The 18,697-nt window shown below is 44.4% G+C and overlaps 1 protein-coding gene across 3 annotated transcripts; it reads right to left on the reverse strand.

Moving 5' to 3' along the window:
• Positions 1-2,817: 2,817 nt before the first annotated feature.
• Positions 2,818-13,101, reverse strand: KERA (keratocan). Of its 3 annotated transcripts, none has more exons than XM_068141733.1 (3): positions 13,023-13,101; positions 9,374-10,266; positions 2,818-5,006 (listed from the first exon to the last, which is right to left on the reverse strand). In XM_068141733.1, the coding sequence occupies exons 2-3, from the start codon at positions 10,257-10,259 to the stop codon at positions 4,834-4,836; spliced, it is 1,059 nt and encodes a 352-aa protein (XP_067997834.1). In that variant the 5' UTR covers positions 10,260-10,266; positions 13,023-13,101; the 3' UTR covers positions 2,818-4,833. The 3 variants fall into 3 exon arrangements, with proteins under 3 accessions (XP_067997834.1, XP_067997833.1, XP_067997835.1); XM_068141732.1 differs by lacking the exon at positions 13,023-13,101 and adding an exon at positions 12,742-12,785; XM_068141734.1 differs by lacking the exon at positions 13,023-13,101 and adding an exon at positions 12,530-12,611.
• Positions 13,102-18,697: the final 5,596 nt, after the last annotated feature.

Genomic DNA, 18,697 nt, shown 5'->3' on the forward strand with positions numbered 1-18,697 from the left:
GGATAGAATAGAATAGAATAGAATAGAATAGAATAGAATAGAATAGAATAGAATAGACCAGACCAGGTTGGAAGAGACCTTCAAGATCATCACGTCCAACCTATCACCCAACACCACCTAATCAACTAACCCATGTAACCAAGCACCCTGTCAAGTCTCCTCCTGAACACCTCCAGTGACAGCGACTCCACCACCTCCCCGGGCAGCCCATTCCAATGGGCAATCACTCTCTCTGTGTAAAACTTCCTCCTGACCTCCAGCCTGAACTTCCCCTGGCGCAGCCTCAGACTGTGTCCTCTTGTTCTGGTGCTGGCTGCCTGGGAGAAGAGACCAACCTCTGCCTGTTTACAACCCCCCTTCAGGTAGTTGTAGAGATGTTCAAGGCCAGGCTGGATGAAGCCTTGAGCAGCTGAGTCTAGCTGAGAGGTGTCCCTGCCCAGGGCGGGGAGGTTAGAGGAGATGATCTCTGAGGCCCCTTCCAACCTGAGCCATTCTGTGATTCTGGGAGGATTTAAAACTTTGCTTTTGAACTTGTAGTAGATCTGAGCCATGCTTCAGCACCTGGAAGCATTTCAGGGGCCACAGCTCTTCTGAGCAACTCACTAAGTTAGTGTGCCACTGGAAATCAGTAGTCCCTGGATCTTATATCAACCAATGCCTGCAAACACTCACTGATTAGACTGAGCACACAGAGAAGCACATGGGTTACAGGATAAAGCTAAGCCTGAGAGCCCTGCAGAGCTGATTTGCCACCTGCCATTGCCTCTTCATGTGGCTTCTAACAAATCTCTGACGAAATTCACGGCTGTGGCACATCACCACGCTCCTTCTGGAACTCATTGTGAAAGGCAACTCCCCATCAGCATGGAGGAGTGCACAGAATGCAGCAGTGCATGATCTGAAGAAAGCTCCTGGGTGTTGTTTTCCCACTGGCACAGCTCCTCTGGGTTTGGATAGGGCTCAAGTGTTGGACTGTGTATTAATTAATCACAGTGCTTCAGACAGCATCACAAATATTAAGCACTTACTATTGGCTGTTGCTGTCCTCCCAGCCAGACTCAGGTGTTCACATAACTGTTTCAGTTGGAAAAGACCTCTAAGGTCATCAGCTTCAATCATTATCTGTTTTTAGCAAGTCTGGTCCTTACACAAACAAAGCAGTTGGGGTCTCACTAAAGCAGAGCAGAGAGGCAGAATCAGCTCCCTTGACCTCCTGGACACCTTTTGATGCAGCCCAGGACATGGCTGGTTTTTTTGAGCTGCCAGCACACATTGCCAGCTCATGCCAAGCACTCATCAACCAGCACCCCCAAGTCCTTCTCTGCAGGGCTGCTCCCACTTACAAAACCACAGAGCCTTCTGAGAAGCCCAGCTCCCAGCCTCCAATCAAGCTGGCAGTCGTGGCAGAAACATCTGAGTGTTTCTCAGCTCTTGAAGCTCTCACTTTCATGCTTTTCTTTCCAGAGCAACTGTCTGTCTGTCTGTCCCCTAGGCTGAGGAGAGAGCACATCTGTGTTCCAGAGCAGAGTTTCAAACCAGCTCACAATAATAAATAGTGTGGATTTCTGGCAGAGCAGTAGGTGCTTGTGGTTTGCTTAACAAATGACCACAGCTGAAAGGAGCTGAAGGTGACCTGCTTGGTTCTGAGCTCCTCCTGTTTGCAAACATCTTTGTTTCTGGCCAAGGTATTCCATTCAAAACTGTTTGTGATCTGCTCTGACAACTGAGTGAAGCAACTGTTGGCTGACTGAAGGCAGCTGTGGATTGAGACAGGACAGCTGAGGGGCCTGGTCCTCTCTTCTTGCCATGGAAGAGACTGCAGGGTTGTTATCCACATGAGGACATATCAGTGGGGAGTCTTAGGCCAGTCTTGGGTTGGGAAGACTTAACACCAAACTTTTGAGCACAGCAAGGATTTCTGCATTGTTGCAGGGACCCTCTTCATAGGGAAAGGAACATTGTGGTTTAGATTTTCTTACATAGCCTTCTGGCATAGTGAAGGGACTGAATGTGGCTGGAAGCCTCCATTGTTTAGTTCCACATAATAATGCATTTTAAGCTTGCTGTGGTACTTGGAGGGGGAAATTCACCAGCTTTTCCAGCATGTTTAAGACTGTTGGCAAAGAGGTAGATGTGCAGTAAAGCAGCTCAAAGCCCAGCCAAGGCTGATTTGTCCTCTGAAGCTCACTGCAACAACATAACTGCTTTCCATTCTGCTTATCACAGAATCAGAAAATCATAGGATAGTTTGGGTTGGAAAAGCTCTCTAAGATCATTGAGTCCAACCATTAACCTACCACCACCATGGCCATTAAACCATGTCCCCAAGTGCCTTGGCCACAGGTTTATTGAACACCTCCAGGGACGAGGATGCCACCACCACCCTGGGCAGCCTGTGCCAATCCCTGACCACCCTGGAGCCTTCTCCTCTCCAGGCTGCACACCCCCAGCTCCCTCAGCCTGTGCTTTGTGGCCTCCTCTGGACTCTCTCCAGCAGCTCTGTGTCCTTCTCCTGCTGGGGACACCAGCGCTGGAGGCAGGACTGGAGGTGAGATCTGAGCAGAGCAGAGCCCAGGGGCAGAATCCCCTCTGCTGCCCTGCTGCCCACCCTGCTCTGGCTGCAGCCCAGCACACAGCTGCCTGAGGGCTGCAGGAGGCACTGCTGGCTCCCAGGGAGCTGCTCAGCAACCAACACCCCCAAGGCTCTTCCATCAGAGCAACTCTAAATCCAAGAGCTACTCTGGGGCTGCTCTTTGTTTAAAGCAGAAATCAACTTCCAAGTGCAAGCACAGAATCATTGTTATAATTTAATTAGTAATGTTGTCACATAATCCTTATTATTTTTCCAAGTCAAAATAAATAATGATGCCATTAGTGAGTAAAGGCCATAGATAAACATGCATACATATTGTAGAGGCATTCAGAATATGTTGGGGGGGTTTATATAGGGTGAGCACAGAGGTAAAGAAAACATTGTGCTAGAAGGGCAGGAGTTTCTCAGTGGGGAAAAAAAAGAGCTGTAATAGCTAAATGGTTGGGTTTGGGGGGGTTGTGTGTGTTAGGATTTCCTGAATGGGTTACTTCCATGCTGGCTGATGTCCACAAATGTGCTGGAGCAGAATAAGGCTTGGTTTTTCAGAGGAAAAGAGTCTGAATGGTAGAGATTGCAGTTCTCAACACTTTCAAAAACCTACTTCTTAGGCAAATGCTGCTTCTTCAAAGGAAATAGGAATAGGTTAAGGAATAAGTTCTTCACCATGAGAGTGATGAAGCCCTGGAATGGGTTGTCCAGGGAGGTGGTTGAGGCCCTGTTCCTAGAGGTGTTTAAGCCCAGGCTGGATGAGGCTCTGGCCAGGCTGACCTAGTGTGGGGTGTCCCTGCCCATGGCAGGGGGGTTGGAACTAGATGATCCTTGTGGTCCCTTCCAACCCTGACTGATTCTATACTACTATTAATATTCCCTTTGCTCGTTGCAATGCCAATATTAGCTTGCAAAAATAGGCACAACCCAGTCAGATTTCATCAGGAGAGCTCCACTGATACCTCCATGGTGAGTGAATTGGGAATTTGGTGTGTGCCTCACTAGCTGGGCTTGGCTCAAACCCAGTGTTGTCATCTGGCAGCAGGTACAGCCAAACATTGCTCTGAGTGGCTTGGGTTTGCTGAAATCTCAAACTGATACAATTCCTATGCAAAACCCGTGGCTAGGTCAGGAAATGCCTGGAAGAGGATGCATCTCTCAATGTCTCCATTTCCTCTTCATTACCATTCTGTTAATCAGGCATTCTAGTGTTTGTGAAGTACCTAGGCTGTGAAATATGCAATCCTTGCTGTTCTGGGTTTTCTCTCTCTGTAGATGGTTTGGCTTGGAAGGGACCTTGCAGATCATCTGGCTCAAATCCTCCTACAATGGGCAGGGACACCTCCCAGGCTGAGACAGCTGGGGCTATTCAGCCTGCACAAGACAAGGCTTTAGGGAGACCTTAGAACTGCATTTCAATATCTGAAAGGGACCCACAGGAAGGCTGGGAAGTGGCTGTTTAGAAGAGCTTGGAGTGATAGGATGAGGGGCAAGGGTTTGAAGCTAGAGCAGGGGAGATTTAGGTTGGACATCAGGAGGAAGTTCTGCACAATGAGAGTGGCTGCCCAGAGATGTTGTTGAGGCCCCAGCCCTGGAGACATTCAAGATCAGACTTGCTGTGGCCCTGGGCAGCCTGATCTAGCTGGAGATGTCCCTGCTGACTTCTGGGGGTTTGGACATGGTGACCTTTGAGATCCTCTTCCCTCCAACCCGATGCAATCTGGGAATCTGAGTTATTTCCCTGTTGAGTGGTCGCTCACCATCAGTTGCTGTCTTAAGGGGGCAGCAGCAGTTCTACTAACTAGCACTCATGCAACTCAGGACTTTTCTAGCAGATATATTTAACTAAGTGCACCCAGAATTCTTTATGTTAGTTACAATGCAACAAGGTAAGGACATATGATCTGTCTGAAGCAATGATGTTAACAGGATAGGCATTTGACAAGCAAGATGAAGTAGACAAGGACCTGCAGCAGAATATTTGGGAATCTTACACAGATGAATTCCAATACATTTGTGTTAGGAATCCTTGGGTAGAGCGTTAAGCACATGTTTCCTGTCCATCCAAAACCTTCTCTGAAAGAAGAATGATCTCTTCAGCTGCAGGAAAGATGTAAGCAAAGCAAATAAGGGGGGGGGGGGGGAGGAATCAAGTAAAGTTTTACTTCTTGGTTTAGGAGTTAGAACAAGTTTCAGTCCAGCAAAACTTGTATCTTAGCACCCTCAACAGCAAGGGTGACACTGCAAGATCTTTAGATGATAACAGCCTGAAGTAATCTGAAACAGACCATGATGTCCAGAGGGATGGGAGGTTGGATTTCATTTCCATCCAGGCGAAGGTATCTGAGGCGAGGACTGCTGCCATGAAACCCGTAGTCTTCTGCGAGGGCAATTGAGACTGGGCATATCTGAGTCCCATTGACACCTGCAAGGGTAGATCAACAGGTTAGGTAGTTCCTGTGGGAAAGGTTCATGAAGAAAAACAGAATTCATCTAGAAAACAGATCAAAGAGGTTTCCATCGCTACTGCAGAGTGTTTGGTATCCTTGGGAGAAACAAGCTGCAACCTATTTTCATGTGGGAAGCTCTGGGACAGGAAGCTTCAGAGTTCTTAAAAGGTTTGCAAGGGAAGCAGCACTATGTGGCAGAGAATATTTTGCCTTGTTGGGCCAGCACTGCTGTCCTTTGGGGGCAAGATGGCTTCAGGTGTGTTCTAAGTCTCTGTCGTCCCTGCCCTAGGAATTATCCCAGGGCACCACTTTTCACTGGGTTAATGGCTCCAACTTCAGAGTGAGGCAGCAGTTAGGCAGCAGTTATCTAACCACAGGCCACCTAGGAAGAAGTCATTTCCTGCTGATGTGTGGTATGAAGTGGTCTGGGTTTGTTTTTCACTGCTCTGTTCCCATGAACAGCAAATCTTAACCAAACTGCCAGAGGAGTCAAAACCTTTCTCCCTCCTCTTTCTATTGCAATCCTATTCGTGGATACAATGCTTTAGCAAGAGGAGTAGGACAATCCACATCTACGTAGTTACAACTCACATACCTACACTGATCCACAAAGAGGGCAAGTGCCAGTGCAAGCAAGCCCTGCAGACACTGTTTGTAAACTCTGGAGAGAGATGAGCATTTCTGCAAGGTGATTCACAGCTCCTCAGGATGGGATGGTTTTCCCTCTGCAGTTGTGCATCTCTTCCCACAAGCTGTGTAGGTGGTCTTTAAGACTAACCCAAGCTACATCTAGGATGTTTGATTCAAATTCCACCTGTTGTCAGCAGGCAAAGTGGTTAAGTGGTGTAATGCTTAAAAATGAGAGGCTGGGCCCCTAGGGCAAAACTGCAGAAGAGTTTCTCATTACTGCCTGATGGACTTTATGACTGCTAAAAACCTGCAGAAAATCCTGGACCTTTTCCAGCAGATCTCGTGGTTTGGAAACACTGAGAAATTCATTGAATCTCAGGCTGCTAGGGGTTGGAAGGGACCTCTGGAGATCAGAGAGTCAAATCCCCCTGCCAAAGCAGGAGCACCAAGGGCAGGCCACGTGGGAACCTTCCCAGATGGGTCTCAAAAGTCTCTAGAGAAGGAGACTCCACACCTGCTCTGGGCAGCCTGCTCCAGGGCTCTGCCAAGCTCACAGCAAAGTTTTTCCTCCTGTTGAGGTGGAACCTCCTGGGCTCCAGTTTGTGTCCATCATCCCTTGTCCTACCACAGGACACCACTGAAGAGATCCTGGGCCCTCATTCTAGACATGCTTCCAGGCTAAACAGTCCCAGGGCTCTCAGCCTTTCCTCATCACAAAGATGTTCCACTCCCTTCCTCATCCTTGCAGGCCTCCATTGGGCACTCTCTAGCATATCCCTGTCCCTCTTGAACTTCTTGTGAATGCTGTATGCCTGGAAGTGTTTAAGACCAGGCTGAAGGAGACCTTGAGCAACCTGGGCTAGTGGGAGGTGTTCCTGCCCATTGCAGGGAGGCTGGAACTAGATGAATGTAAGGTCCCTTCCAGCTCAAGTCATTCTGTGGATTGGCAGGATGAGCAGGGGCATCTCAAAAGTCCTCCACACACAAAGGTAAACTTTCAGGAGGACTCTTTTGTGGAGAAATTTGAAAGAGGCTTCTACAATGACTTTGCTTTCAAATCTTTGACAGTGATTCTCTTCAAGTAGTCGCTGATCATCAACTGTGCCTGGGTTTAAGAAGCCAAAACCAATCTGCACAATGAATGCCAGATCTTATTACTCCTGCCTGATGGAATGACATTCCTTGGTTGTGAACCTAAGGGCCCTTGGAGGTCCCATCAGAGCAGGGTCTGACGTCACCATCCATAACCTCAGCCACAATTATGCTGTAGTAGAATGTTCCTTACATAACACCTTAGTTTTATTTAACATGTCAACTTTGGTTTGGACTTCTTTCTAGGTAGACAGTAAGCATTAAAAAATAAATAACTCATTAATTTCAGTTGTGCTTAAATCAGTAATGGACTTTGAACAGTGGTTAAGACATAAAGCTCTTGGAAAAACTCCCTATGATTGAAGCTCCTGTCATTGGAAGTGAGGACTTGAGCCTGCACATGCACTGAAGGTTGAATTTTCCTGGGTTTAACCTTCTTAAAGGAAATCACACAATTCATAAGAATATATTGATAAGAATCATTAATAAAATGATATCAGCTTCTTATATTGTTGTGCTCTTCTTATAACCTTATATTCTTGTAGTCTTATGAGTATGAATTAATTAATAAGAATATATCAACATATTATTTAGGGAGGAGAAGAGAAAGAAGAGAAGAGAGAAGAGAAGAGAAGAGAAGAGAAGAGAAGAGAAGAGAAGAGAAGAGAAGAGAAGAGAAGAGAAGAGAAGAGAAGAGAAGAGAAGAGAAGAGAAGAGAAGAGAAGAGAAGAGAAGAGAAGAGAAGAGAAGAGAAGAGAAGAGAAGAGAAGAGAAGAGAAGAGAAGAGAAGAGAAGAGAATTACTATAACACAACAAATTTTGACAGCTCTCTAAGTACTACCTACACACAAAACCCTTCTTAAACTGGACAGGTTGCATTCCAACATAGTGTCCACTTAAAAGGACAAGAGATAAAGCCTTCACCTGAGGCCCTGCAGGGAAGCAATGCAAATAAATCCCTTTCTAACCAGGGGGCAATGAAATCTGTTCAACAGCAACACCTCACTCTAATTAACTGCTAGACTTCTCACAAGCCACTTAAATAGGAGCCAGCTCTAACAAACTGAGGTTTCCTTACAAGCTTTCATATACTTGTTGTGCCAAAGGCAGTCAATTAACCTAAATTATTAATAAGCATCTTCCTTTGCTATGTCCTTGATTTGCTCAGAGGCCAAACAAAGCATTATTTCTAGTGGATCTGTGAACACAACACAAGAGTGAGGAATCATTTATTGAACTAAATCATTCTGACAGCAAGGCAAACGTAGAGATTTGGTTACCTCCTGTGCAGAGAAGAATGGAAAGCCCTGACTTTGATGATGGCTTTTGGCATGAAACAAAGGATTTGGGGACTGCTGAGCAGATACTTCACCCAGTGTCCCTAACCACCACATCCATGTTGTACTTGGATGAGTCTGGAAGCAGTGCTAGAAGCACAACTATGACATAACAAGTGGCTTCTCTTGCCTTGGCTGCAAAATTTCCTCTCATTTATGCAAAGTGGAAAATGTTAGAAGACAGTGGAGGAGCTAAATCTTAGAAGAGCAAATCTTAGGTATTGTAAAGTCCATGAGGAGATTTGTTAGGTACTAGGTAATAGTTTGGACTTAATGATCTCTGAGGTCTTTTCCAACCTTCTGATTCTATGATTCTCTGATCAAACCCAAGTGGCACCATGGCATTTGGGGACATGATTTGATGGCCATGGTGGTGTTGGGTTGCTGGTTGGACTCAATGATCTTAGGGGGATTTGCCAACACAGACAATTGTGTGATTCTATGCTTCTATCATTCTATTATTCTGTGATTCTATTATTCTGTGATTCTATGCTTCTATGCTTCTATGATTCTGTGATTCTATGATTTTGAGCCCAGCAAACCAAAGTTGGGGAGGATATTCAAAGCCTGAAATGGTAAATATTCACAATTCTAATTATTTGAACTAGATTGTGCTGAGTACAGACAACATTTTAGTCTATTTGAAGCCTGCCTCATCCAAAGCTCCTCCTTAGATAAATTAGGTGGGCAGAGAGATAGAAGAACTGAGTGGAGAGCAGTTCTCTGAGTTTAGTCCTTAAATTGCTCAGGGGATTATGAAAATCCAAATCATACAGATGTGGGCTGAATACCTCCATGATCTCCAGAGGCCCCTTCCAACCCCCAGCATTCTGTGATTCTGTGATCCCAGCTTGTTGCATACAGCTTTTTATTGAGTTTCTTGCTCATTTCCTCCTACTCTTTCTGTGGGAAACTTAATTTGTTCCACCCCTCCCCCCCCAAAAAATGGTTCCTGGCATGTATCTAGCACAATGTGAATGCACAAAATTCTCCTCAGTCCGCTCACATTTCATAACTGCTTCCAAAGTGGTTTTGTTTTCTGTTTGCATGGGAAGACGTTTCACATGTGGTGTCGCTTTCATGCACACATTAGCTTGTCATATATTAAACCTGACTTCAAAACTAGCCTGTGGGAGGCCTTCTGGCTCACCTCCCTGTAGTCTCCACCACGTTTTCACTCTATTCCAAAGAGAATTTTTAGGGGTTTTGGGGGAGTTAAGTAGACAATTAAACAAATCATTATGTCTTGGTAGGAATCCACATTGACAGCAGCACCCACTTACTTTTGATTTTGTTGTGATCAAGGTGCAGGTGCTCAAGATGAGCGTTGATGGGTGGAATTTTGGTGAGCTGGTTGTGAGACAGCTGTAGATCTAGAATAGATGAAACATTAAACCCACTTGGGGGAATGCCATCGTCAGACAATTTATTGTAGTTCAGCCGCAGGAAAGTCACTTTGGGTATGGCGCTGAAGTAGTTCTCTGGTATCACCTCGATGGAGTTGTTGTCCAAAAACAGCTGCAGCGTGTTGGCTGGGATGCTCAGAGGCATTTTCTTGAGGGAATTCTTTGCTATGTTGAGTTGCATCAGATTGCTGAGGCCTCGGAAGGTGTCGCTTTGCAGAGCGCTGTCCAACAAGCTGTTCTGGTGCAGATCTAGCATGGTGAGGTTCTCCAAGCTGCTGAAGACTCCTTCTGGGATTCTGGAGATTTTGTTTCTAGCCAGTCTCAGCTGCTCCAGGCCCACTGGTAGTGGGGCAGGTACCTCTTCCAATTCATTATCTTCAAGGAATAAGTAAAGCAGCCTTTTCAGCTTGCTCAGCGCACCACTCTCGATCCCACCGTTGGTGATCTTATTCTTGTTCAGGTTTATCCATCTCAGATGAGTGGCATTCACAAAAGGCTTCTCTGAAAGGGTTTCAATTAGATTGTTTTGAAGGTAAAGGTACCAAATTCTTGCTGGGATTGGAGGGATTTCCTTAAGTCCTTTGTTATCACAGTATAAGGCATTGGGGAAACTAGGAGGACAAAAGCACTCTCGGGGACACTCAGAGGTGTAGTGAGACCAGTGCTCAGGATCCAGCTCATCATAAACTTGCCTCACAGTTCGGGTCCACACAGAACCGACCAAGAATAAGAGCAAAAGGCTTGTGCAGACTTTTAGGGTCATTGTGTGCCTTGGAAAGGGAGAAAAACAATTAGCTGTCTCTCAAGAGAACAACTCCAACAGCATGTTAGGTTAAGGAAGCAGTGTTGCACAACAGAGCAGTATTGCACAGCAAACATTTCCCTCCTGAGCAGCCACATTCTGCCTTCTGTGATACTGAATGGTAAGGAAAAACTGAACAGTAACACTAAAAGGTTTATGCTTGCTATATGCTGGATAATATTCTCCTGATTCAACTTAGCCTCCACATCAGCCACAAGTTTAACTGATGTTCAAGCTAAACGACCTCAAAACCTGGACCAACTTTCTGTCGTTAAATCCATACTACTTACAAACTTGTTTATGCTTTCCAACCAAGAGCTACAAACTACTTTGTGTAAGGTCCTAAGTTCAGTAAAGCTATCATGGTAATATAAATGCTGTTTCACTCAGTGTTCCTCCTCCTCAAATCAATCATCCCCTCTTTTCTGGTTTTCCTCTCTCTGAAATTCTAATGGCATCTGGATCAGATTTTCCAGGGTCTTTTCTCATCACAGAAGAGTGAGAGATCAAAGAGTGTTTTAACAGCTGTTTGTTGGGCATGTTCTTAAAGAGCTTGGAGGGAATATGTTTGAGTAATCCATTCCCCTCTCTCATTCACCCTCTCCTAGCCAAATTTATTAATTTCCTTCTCTGAAAGCAAAGAAAAAAAAGTAATCAAATAAATCAAACCAAATGTCTGCTTTTAAGTAGTACCAAAACCAAGACCTGACCAAATCATAGGCATCATAGGCACTCATGCCTCTGTTATCTGTTTCACCTGAGCAATTAATTGGCTTTGTTTAGCCTCCTCCATTATTAAGTGGTGAATAGAAATCCTCAGTAATTCATTCCAAAAGGAAATATTTGTGTAGCACAAGCATTATTTTGCTTATCTGTTATCTTCCTTGCTTCCTGAGAAAGATTAGCAACAATTTCGCTATGCAGAGGCAAGAGACTCCTGGCTGAGATTTCTGGCCAAAACTGGGATGTTAGTTTTTGGCCAAACCCAAGAATAGAAAGTATTTAAAGAAAAAAAGTCAGTTCTCTGATAGAGTTCATCCACCAGGAAGGTTAATAGCTCAGAGGTAGGCATTTCGTAGTTTTCAGCACAGTTGTGGGCAATAACAAGTGCAGCATCCTACAGATCTTCCAGCCTCAAGAATTGCTATGTGAAAGCATCCCAAAACAAAACAAAACAACCAAAAAAGCCCTGAACAAACAAACAAAGGGCTAATAACAGCTCCCTGAGGAATAACATCTCTAATTTACACGGTGAGTGGCACCTTCTCCCTCTGTAAATCTCCATCACGTCAGCAGCTTGAATTCACAGCCTAAGTCACTTTTTGCTCCTCAGCTTAATCACTTACTTCCATCATATTAACAGCTTAAATTCATAACCTTAGGAACTCAGGTTCATATTAGTTATTTCATCTGATGGTATTAACAGCTTCACTTCACAATATCAATCATTTCATTTTATAACCTTAGTTACTGCAGTTCATCATAGTAACAATTTCCTTTTATGGTATTAACAACTTCAGTTCACAATATCAAACATCACATTTTACAATCTCAGTAACTCCAGTTCAGAGTATCAATAACTTCATTTTATAGTTGTTAATACAACTTCAGTTCACAATATCAATCATTTCATTTTATAATCTCAGTAAGTTAAGTTCAGAGTATCAATAACTTCATTTTATAGTTGTTAATACAACTTCAGTTCACAATATCAATAATTTCATTTTACAATCTTAGTAATTTAGGTTCAATATATTGATAATTCCCTTCTATGTATTAATAACTTAATAATGTCAATAAATTAATTTTATAATCTTAGTAACTGAAGTTCAGAGTGTTAATAATTTTCTTGTAGGGTATCAATAACATCAGTAATTTCATTTAGTAACATTAATAACTTAGGGTCACTGTATTAATAACTTAGCAAGATATTAATAGCTTAGTTACATACTAATAACTTAGTCTCATAGTAGTCATAGCTCATATTAATAACCTTAATCACTTCAGTTCATTATATTAATAATTTCATGTAATAATATTCATAACATAAGCTCATTGTGTGAATAACTTAGTTTCCTGATATTCATAGCTTAGTTTCATGATATTCATAACTTAAATTCATAATCCTACTGCCTGAAGTTCATGGCGTGAACAACTCAGCTGCACAATGTGAACACCTTAAGTTAATAAGATGAATAACTCCAACAAAATTAAGACAGAAAGGAATTTACCTCGTTAGTCAGGTTCCTGCAGCTAGCTGCAGTCAGAATTCACTGTAAATTCCCAGCCTTTGGCTGCTCACCCCTGGGTTTGCTTCCTGTCCTCCCAAGAATTCATGGCATAATAAAACTTGAAGCCCATGCTAGCATTCCCAGATGTATTCCCATGCACACCTTGTTAGCTATTGGTTTTAATTTGACATTGCTTCAGAGCCTGGGCTTACCTCAGCTTTCTTGGATCTTCTTCTCTTTCTATTGGTCACTGTTGTCAGACTGTAATAGCTTGAGTCAGGCTACAAGCTGTGTTCTATGAATACAACCTAATATATACGCATCACTGGCTACAGCTTTTAACCCCTCCAATAACTAAGGCACCTCAGCACCTAGAGGGGAAAAGGCAGCGAATCCTGACTTGAATATCAAGCAGCTGCAGAGCTGAAGGCGTGAGATCGTTTTGTACCTTTTAGCAAGGGGTCTAGATGAAACAGGTAAGACAAAAACCTACCTTCGGGCCAGAGGTCTTGCCAGGAGATAACTTTACATGCAGAGCTCGTGTGCATGGTTATTCATCCTCATAAATACCCACAAGTGGCCACAGAGTCTTGAAACCAGTGCCATCTGTCTCTACGGAAACATCTGATTGGATTTTTATCAGATGCAGATGCAGCCATGCCATAAAGGCATAATTCTGGAGGAGGAGGAGGAGGAGGAGAAGGGCAGCAAAAGCATTTGCTAAGAATTTTTGCAATAAAGGGAATTTTCATTTCTTGGAAGATTAAAGCTTATCTTTCCCCTTTTTTGGTTGTTTTTGTTTTGTTTCTTCAGAGAGATATTTACATATATTTCTGCAAAGTTATCATAGTTTCCAGTGCCTCCTACAGTGAGGTCTGCTTTTAATTACCAAGGCACCAACTAGTTATAGAATCATAGAATCATAGAATTGTCAGGGTTGGAAGGGACCTCAAGGATCAGTCAGTTCCAAACCCCCTGCCATGGGCAGGGACACCTCACACTACAGCAGGTTGCTCACAGCCACATCCAGCCTGGCTGCAAACTCCTCCAGGCATGAGGCTTCCACCACCTCCCTGGGCAACCTGTGCCAGGCTCTCTCCACCCTCATGGGGAACAACTTCTTCCTAACATCCAATCTCAATCTACCCATTTCTAGTTTTGCTCCATGCTCCCCAGTCCTATCACTCCCTGACACCCTCAAAAGTCCCTCCCCAGCTTTCTTGTAGCCCCCTGCAGATACTGGAAGGCCACAATTAGGTCTCCTTGGAGCCTTCTCTTCTCCAGACTGAACAACCCCAACTGCCTCAGTCTGTCCTCGTAGCAGAGCAGCTCCAGCCCTCTGCTCATCCTTGTGGCCCTTCTCTGGACACCTACCAGCACCTCCAGATCCTTCCTGTAACAGGGGCTCCACAACTGGATGCAGTACCCTAGGTGGGATCTCACAAGAGCAGAGAGGTGGGATCTCACCAGAGCAGAGCAGAGGGGGAGAATCACCTCCCTTGACCTGCTGGCTATGTTGGTTTATCAGTGAGCTCTCCAGCCAGCTTGCTATCCAAAGCATAGATGCATATTTCTCACATTAAGTATTTTTTAGGAGCTCTGTTTGAATTTTCAGTCCAAGCTTAAAAAAAATAACAATTTCATATCAGGAAAACTAACCACTTCCAAATCCAGAACAAGGGTGTAAGTATTTTAAGGGAAAAGCTAAAAAGAGCCCTGAAAACACAACTCTCCTGCTACTTTTGATGAGTTTACCTTAGGTTTAAAATTTGTTTATTTCATTTTAACCTCTTCTACCAGGACAGGCTGAAGGAGCTGGGGTTGTTCAGACTGGAGAAGAGAAGGCTCCAGGGAGACCTTAAAGCAGCCTTCCAGCACCTGAAGAGGGCTACAAAAAGGCTGCACAGGGATGTTTCCAAAGGGCTGCAGTGATAGGATGAGGGCCAGTGGTTCAGAATTAGAGAAGAGTAGATTTAGATTGGATGTGAGGAACAAGGTCTGTGCCATGAAGTTGATCACAGTATCACAGTATCACTTAGGTTGGAAAGGACCTCAAGGATCATCGAGTCCAACCTATCAACACAGACCCCATGCCTAGACCATGGCACCAAGTGCCACGTCCAATCTCCCCTTGAACGCCTCCAGGGTTGATGACTCAACCACCTCCCTGGGCAACCCATTCCAATGCCGCACTGGAAGTGGTTGCCAAGGGAGGTAGTTGAGCTCCCATCCCTGGAGATATTCCAGGTTGGGCTGGACAGGGCTCTGGGCAACCTGATCTAGTTGAGGATGTCCCTGCTGACTGCAGGGGGGGTGGACTCGATGAGCTTTGGAGGTCCCTTCCAACCCAGACCATTCTATAATTCTCTGATTAGTTAAGTTAGTTTTGTCTCATTCATTTGTCCAATAAGACCTCTATGAAATGATTTCATCATGATTGACACTTTGCTACCTAAACTAAGAATGTCTGAAGCTTGAACAGTCTAACAGTTATGTACAGGGAGATGTTAGGTTATGGTTGGACTCAGTGATCTCAAGGTCTTATCCAAACAGGTGATTCTGTGGTGTTATGAATTTATGATTCCATACAGTAGACAAAAAAAGATGAATAATTAAAATGTGAAAGAAAGAAACCCTTAATTAAAGAAGGCAGCTTCCACTCACTTGAGAAAAGTTAATGTTGTATATGTCATATCTTTTTTTCTGCCCCCTAAGGATTTGTTTGTACTACTTATTGGTTTGGTTTGGGTTTTTTTCTGGAGGACAAAAATAGATCTTTGCCACCAGTAATTTGTTAATACCTTAAATATGTGCTTAAACCCCAATCCCAGGCACAAATACAGGCTGGGCAGTGACTGGCTGGAAAGTAGCCCTGAGGAGAGTGACTTGGGGGTGCTGGTGGACAAAAAGCTCACCAGGAGCTCTCAATGTGCACTTGCAGCCCACAAAGCCAATCAGATCCTGGGCTGCATCAGGAGAAGTGTGGCTAGCAGGTCGAGGGAGGTGATCCTCCCCCTCTACTCAGCCCTGGTGAGACCCCACTTGGAGTACTGTGTCCAGTTCTGGAGCCCCTATTACAAGAGGGATGTGGAGGTGCTGGAGCGTATCCAGAGAAGGGCCACGAGGATGATCAGAGGGCTGGAGCACCTCTCCTATGAGGAGAGACTGAAGGAGTTGGGGCTGTTCAGTCTGCAGAAGAGAAGGCTCCAAGGTGACCTAATTGTGGCCTTCCAGTATCTGAAGGGGGACTACAGGAAGGCTGGGGAGGGACTGCTCAGGATCTCAGGTAGTGACAGGACTAGGGGGAATGGAATGAAGCTGGAGGTGGGGAGATTCAGGCTAGATGTGAGGAGGAGGTTCTTCACCATGAGAGTGGTGAAACCCTGGAATGGGTTGTCCAGGGAGGTGGTCGAGGCCCCGTCCCTGGGGGTGTTTAAGAGCAGGCTGGATGAGGCTCTGTCCAGCCTGATCTAGTGTGGGGTGTCCCTGCCCATGGCAGGGGGGTTGGAACTAGATGATCCTTGTGGTCCCTTCCAACCCTGAATGAAACTATGAAACTATGAAACACTGAGGTGTTTCATCCTCCTGGAACTCCAGACCCTTCAACATCAGCTAAAGACAGTTAGGGCTTTCTTATGAGCCAGGTATAAAATTAACTCCTTCATATATGATAAGCTGCAAACCTGAAAAAAATGAAATTCATTTACATCACTATCTAATCATAAAGGTTCTAGCAGATGTATGAATTATAAGCACAAAAAATGGATGTAACATATTAACCTTTGCATCATGAGCCTGACTTTACATGCCTGAGCCCCAAAACATTTCCTTTGACCTCCCACAGCACAAGTCAATATCATGCATTAATCAAGAGGAGGTTTAACAACTGAAGTCTGCAGAAGACAGAGGAGGAGAGGCCAAGGCACCACTGTATGAAGGTTCAAATAGTTGAGTGTTCAGTTGTGAGATGTGGACGCGGCACTTGGGGCCATGGTGCTGTTAGGTTGATGGTTGGACTCAACGATCTCGGAGGGCTTTTCCAACCCAAACAGTTCTATGATTCTATGGTTGATTCTTTGATCCTCTGAGCCTTTGATTCTCCGATTCTTTGCTTCTCTGATATCTGATTCTTTGATCCTTTGATTCTCTGTTTCTTTGGTTCTCTGATTCTTTGATTCTCTGATTATTTGATTCTTTGATTCTTTGATCCTTTGATTCTCTGATTCTTTGATTCTCTCATTCTCTGTTTCTTTGGTTCTCTGTTTCTTTGGTTCTCTGTTTCTTTGTTTCTCTGAATCTTTGGTTCTCTGAATCTTTGGTTCTCTGATTCTTTGGTTCTCTGATTCTTTGATCCTTTGATTCTTTGATTTAAGCAGGCTTCACCAAAAAAAGTGCACCTATGGTTCTTGTAAAAGCAAAACTGGTTTGTATTTGTGCAGCAGTGTGTAGAGAGGATGCAGAGTGTGTAGAGCGTGAGTAGAGAGGATATAGAGACACTGAGGTCTGGTCACTATTAAAAGAGAAGCCAAGACCCTCACAAACATTATACTGAAGGTTTCAAAACAATGGGTCCAGGTGTTGGACATCTGTTATGACACACCAGATGCTGGATGTTCAACAATAATCAAGACTGATTTATCCTATGCCTCGTGGGGGGCTGAAGCTGCCCTTTAACCTGCTGATTGTGTACAGATGTTCACTGTAGAGTCAGAGAAGTCACTGGCAGAGGGACTTGCTTCTTACCTTGGGACAAGCAGTGGGACTGTTTGTGTAGGCAGTATACTGTCTGTGGATTTGGAGGACAGGCATTTGAATCTTGTCAAACATATATGCTGCCATCACATTCAAAGGAGCAGTTCTTCACCAGGAGAGGAAAACAGCCAAAACATGTGCTAGGACTTTCTCAGTAACCTGAATTTTCTATCAAAACCCAGGAATAAAGTGTGTGATGGCTCTGTTCTCACATGCACTCCAAAACTCTGGAAAGATCTCTTCAGGAACAAGTGCTTGCTTGGGTGCCCAAGCAGGCTTTGCAGAGAGGGCTGCTTTCCATGAAGCCTTCCAGACTGCACATGTAGCCTCCAGCAGGCATTGGTTTTGTTCAGTCCTCCATCATCTGGAGTTACTATTTAGCCTTTAAAGGGTGCAATATATGCTGATAAAGTTTTACAGACTAATAAAAGGCCACTGCCATCATTTCCAAAAATGACTAATGGCTTGGGAAGCTTTTTGCTTCGAGCATCCAACCTGAGACTTTTCCCAGGGCCTCATTTTCAGTAAGAGATGGCTAAGAATTTTGTGTTTGTGAGGTCACTTTGAACTTCTGAAGCTAAGCAATCACAGGCAAATTTCTTTGTTGCAAGAGTGGTCAAGCGCTGGAACAGGCTGCCCAGGTCGGTGGTGGAGTCCCCATCCCTGGAGGTGTTCGAGAAACCTGTGGCCATGGCACTTGGGGACATGGTTTAGTGGCCATAGTGGTGTTGGGCTGATGGTTGGACTCAATGATCCTAGGAGTCTATTCCAACCAAAACCATTCTGTGATCACTGAAGCAAAATCTGCTCCTGGGAACATAACCAATCTCCCCAAAACATATCAGCATGCAAGGCATTTGCATGACAGTGAAAGGAAGTAGAATAAATATTGCAGTAAAAAATATGGTGATTTTTGGAGACCTTTTCAAAGACACCATTGGGAGTATTCCAGTTTGAGGAAAGTCTCTCAGGCTATTGCAGGGTTTTTGCTCCATAGGTCTCCTGGCAGTCCAAGTTAATAAATAGAAGAATGTGTTTTCCAGAAGGATCAGTGAGGAACACTAAGAATTGCAGAGGATGGTAACATCTCCTTTGAGAGAATGATGTACATGCTTGAGACTAGAACAGCCAACAAGCTTGAGAGGGACTAGAAGGGATAAAAATACAGACTAGAAAGGCACACTGGGAGGAGATATGGACAACTGGGAATGCTGTAAGAGCTGTTGTTCTGTTTCAGCATCAAAGTTGCTGACAGTTGGGAAAAAAAGATGCATTGCTTGCTTTCAATAATGGCTGCCATGTGTCTCAGATTGAATACAAAGCAAGATCTGTTAACCATCAAGCATGTGTCTAGTTCATCACCAGCAAACCCAGGAGCATACTGCAAGCAGAGATAATTCACCAGCCTTGTGGATT

The sequence above is a fragment of the Melanerpes formicivorus genome, unplaced genomic scaffold (genome assembly GCF_026170545.1).
Source record: "Melanerpes formicivorus ecotype bairdi unplaced genomic scaffold, bMelFor1.0.p_v2 SCAF_8, whole genome shotgun sequence".
NCBI classification, from domain to species: Eukaryota; Metazoa; Chordata; class Aves; order Piciformes; family Picidae; genus Melanerpes; species Melanerpes formicivorus.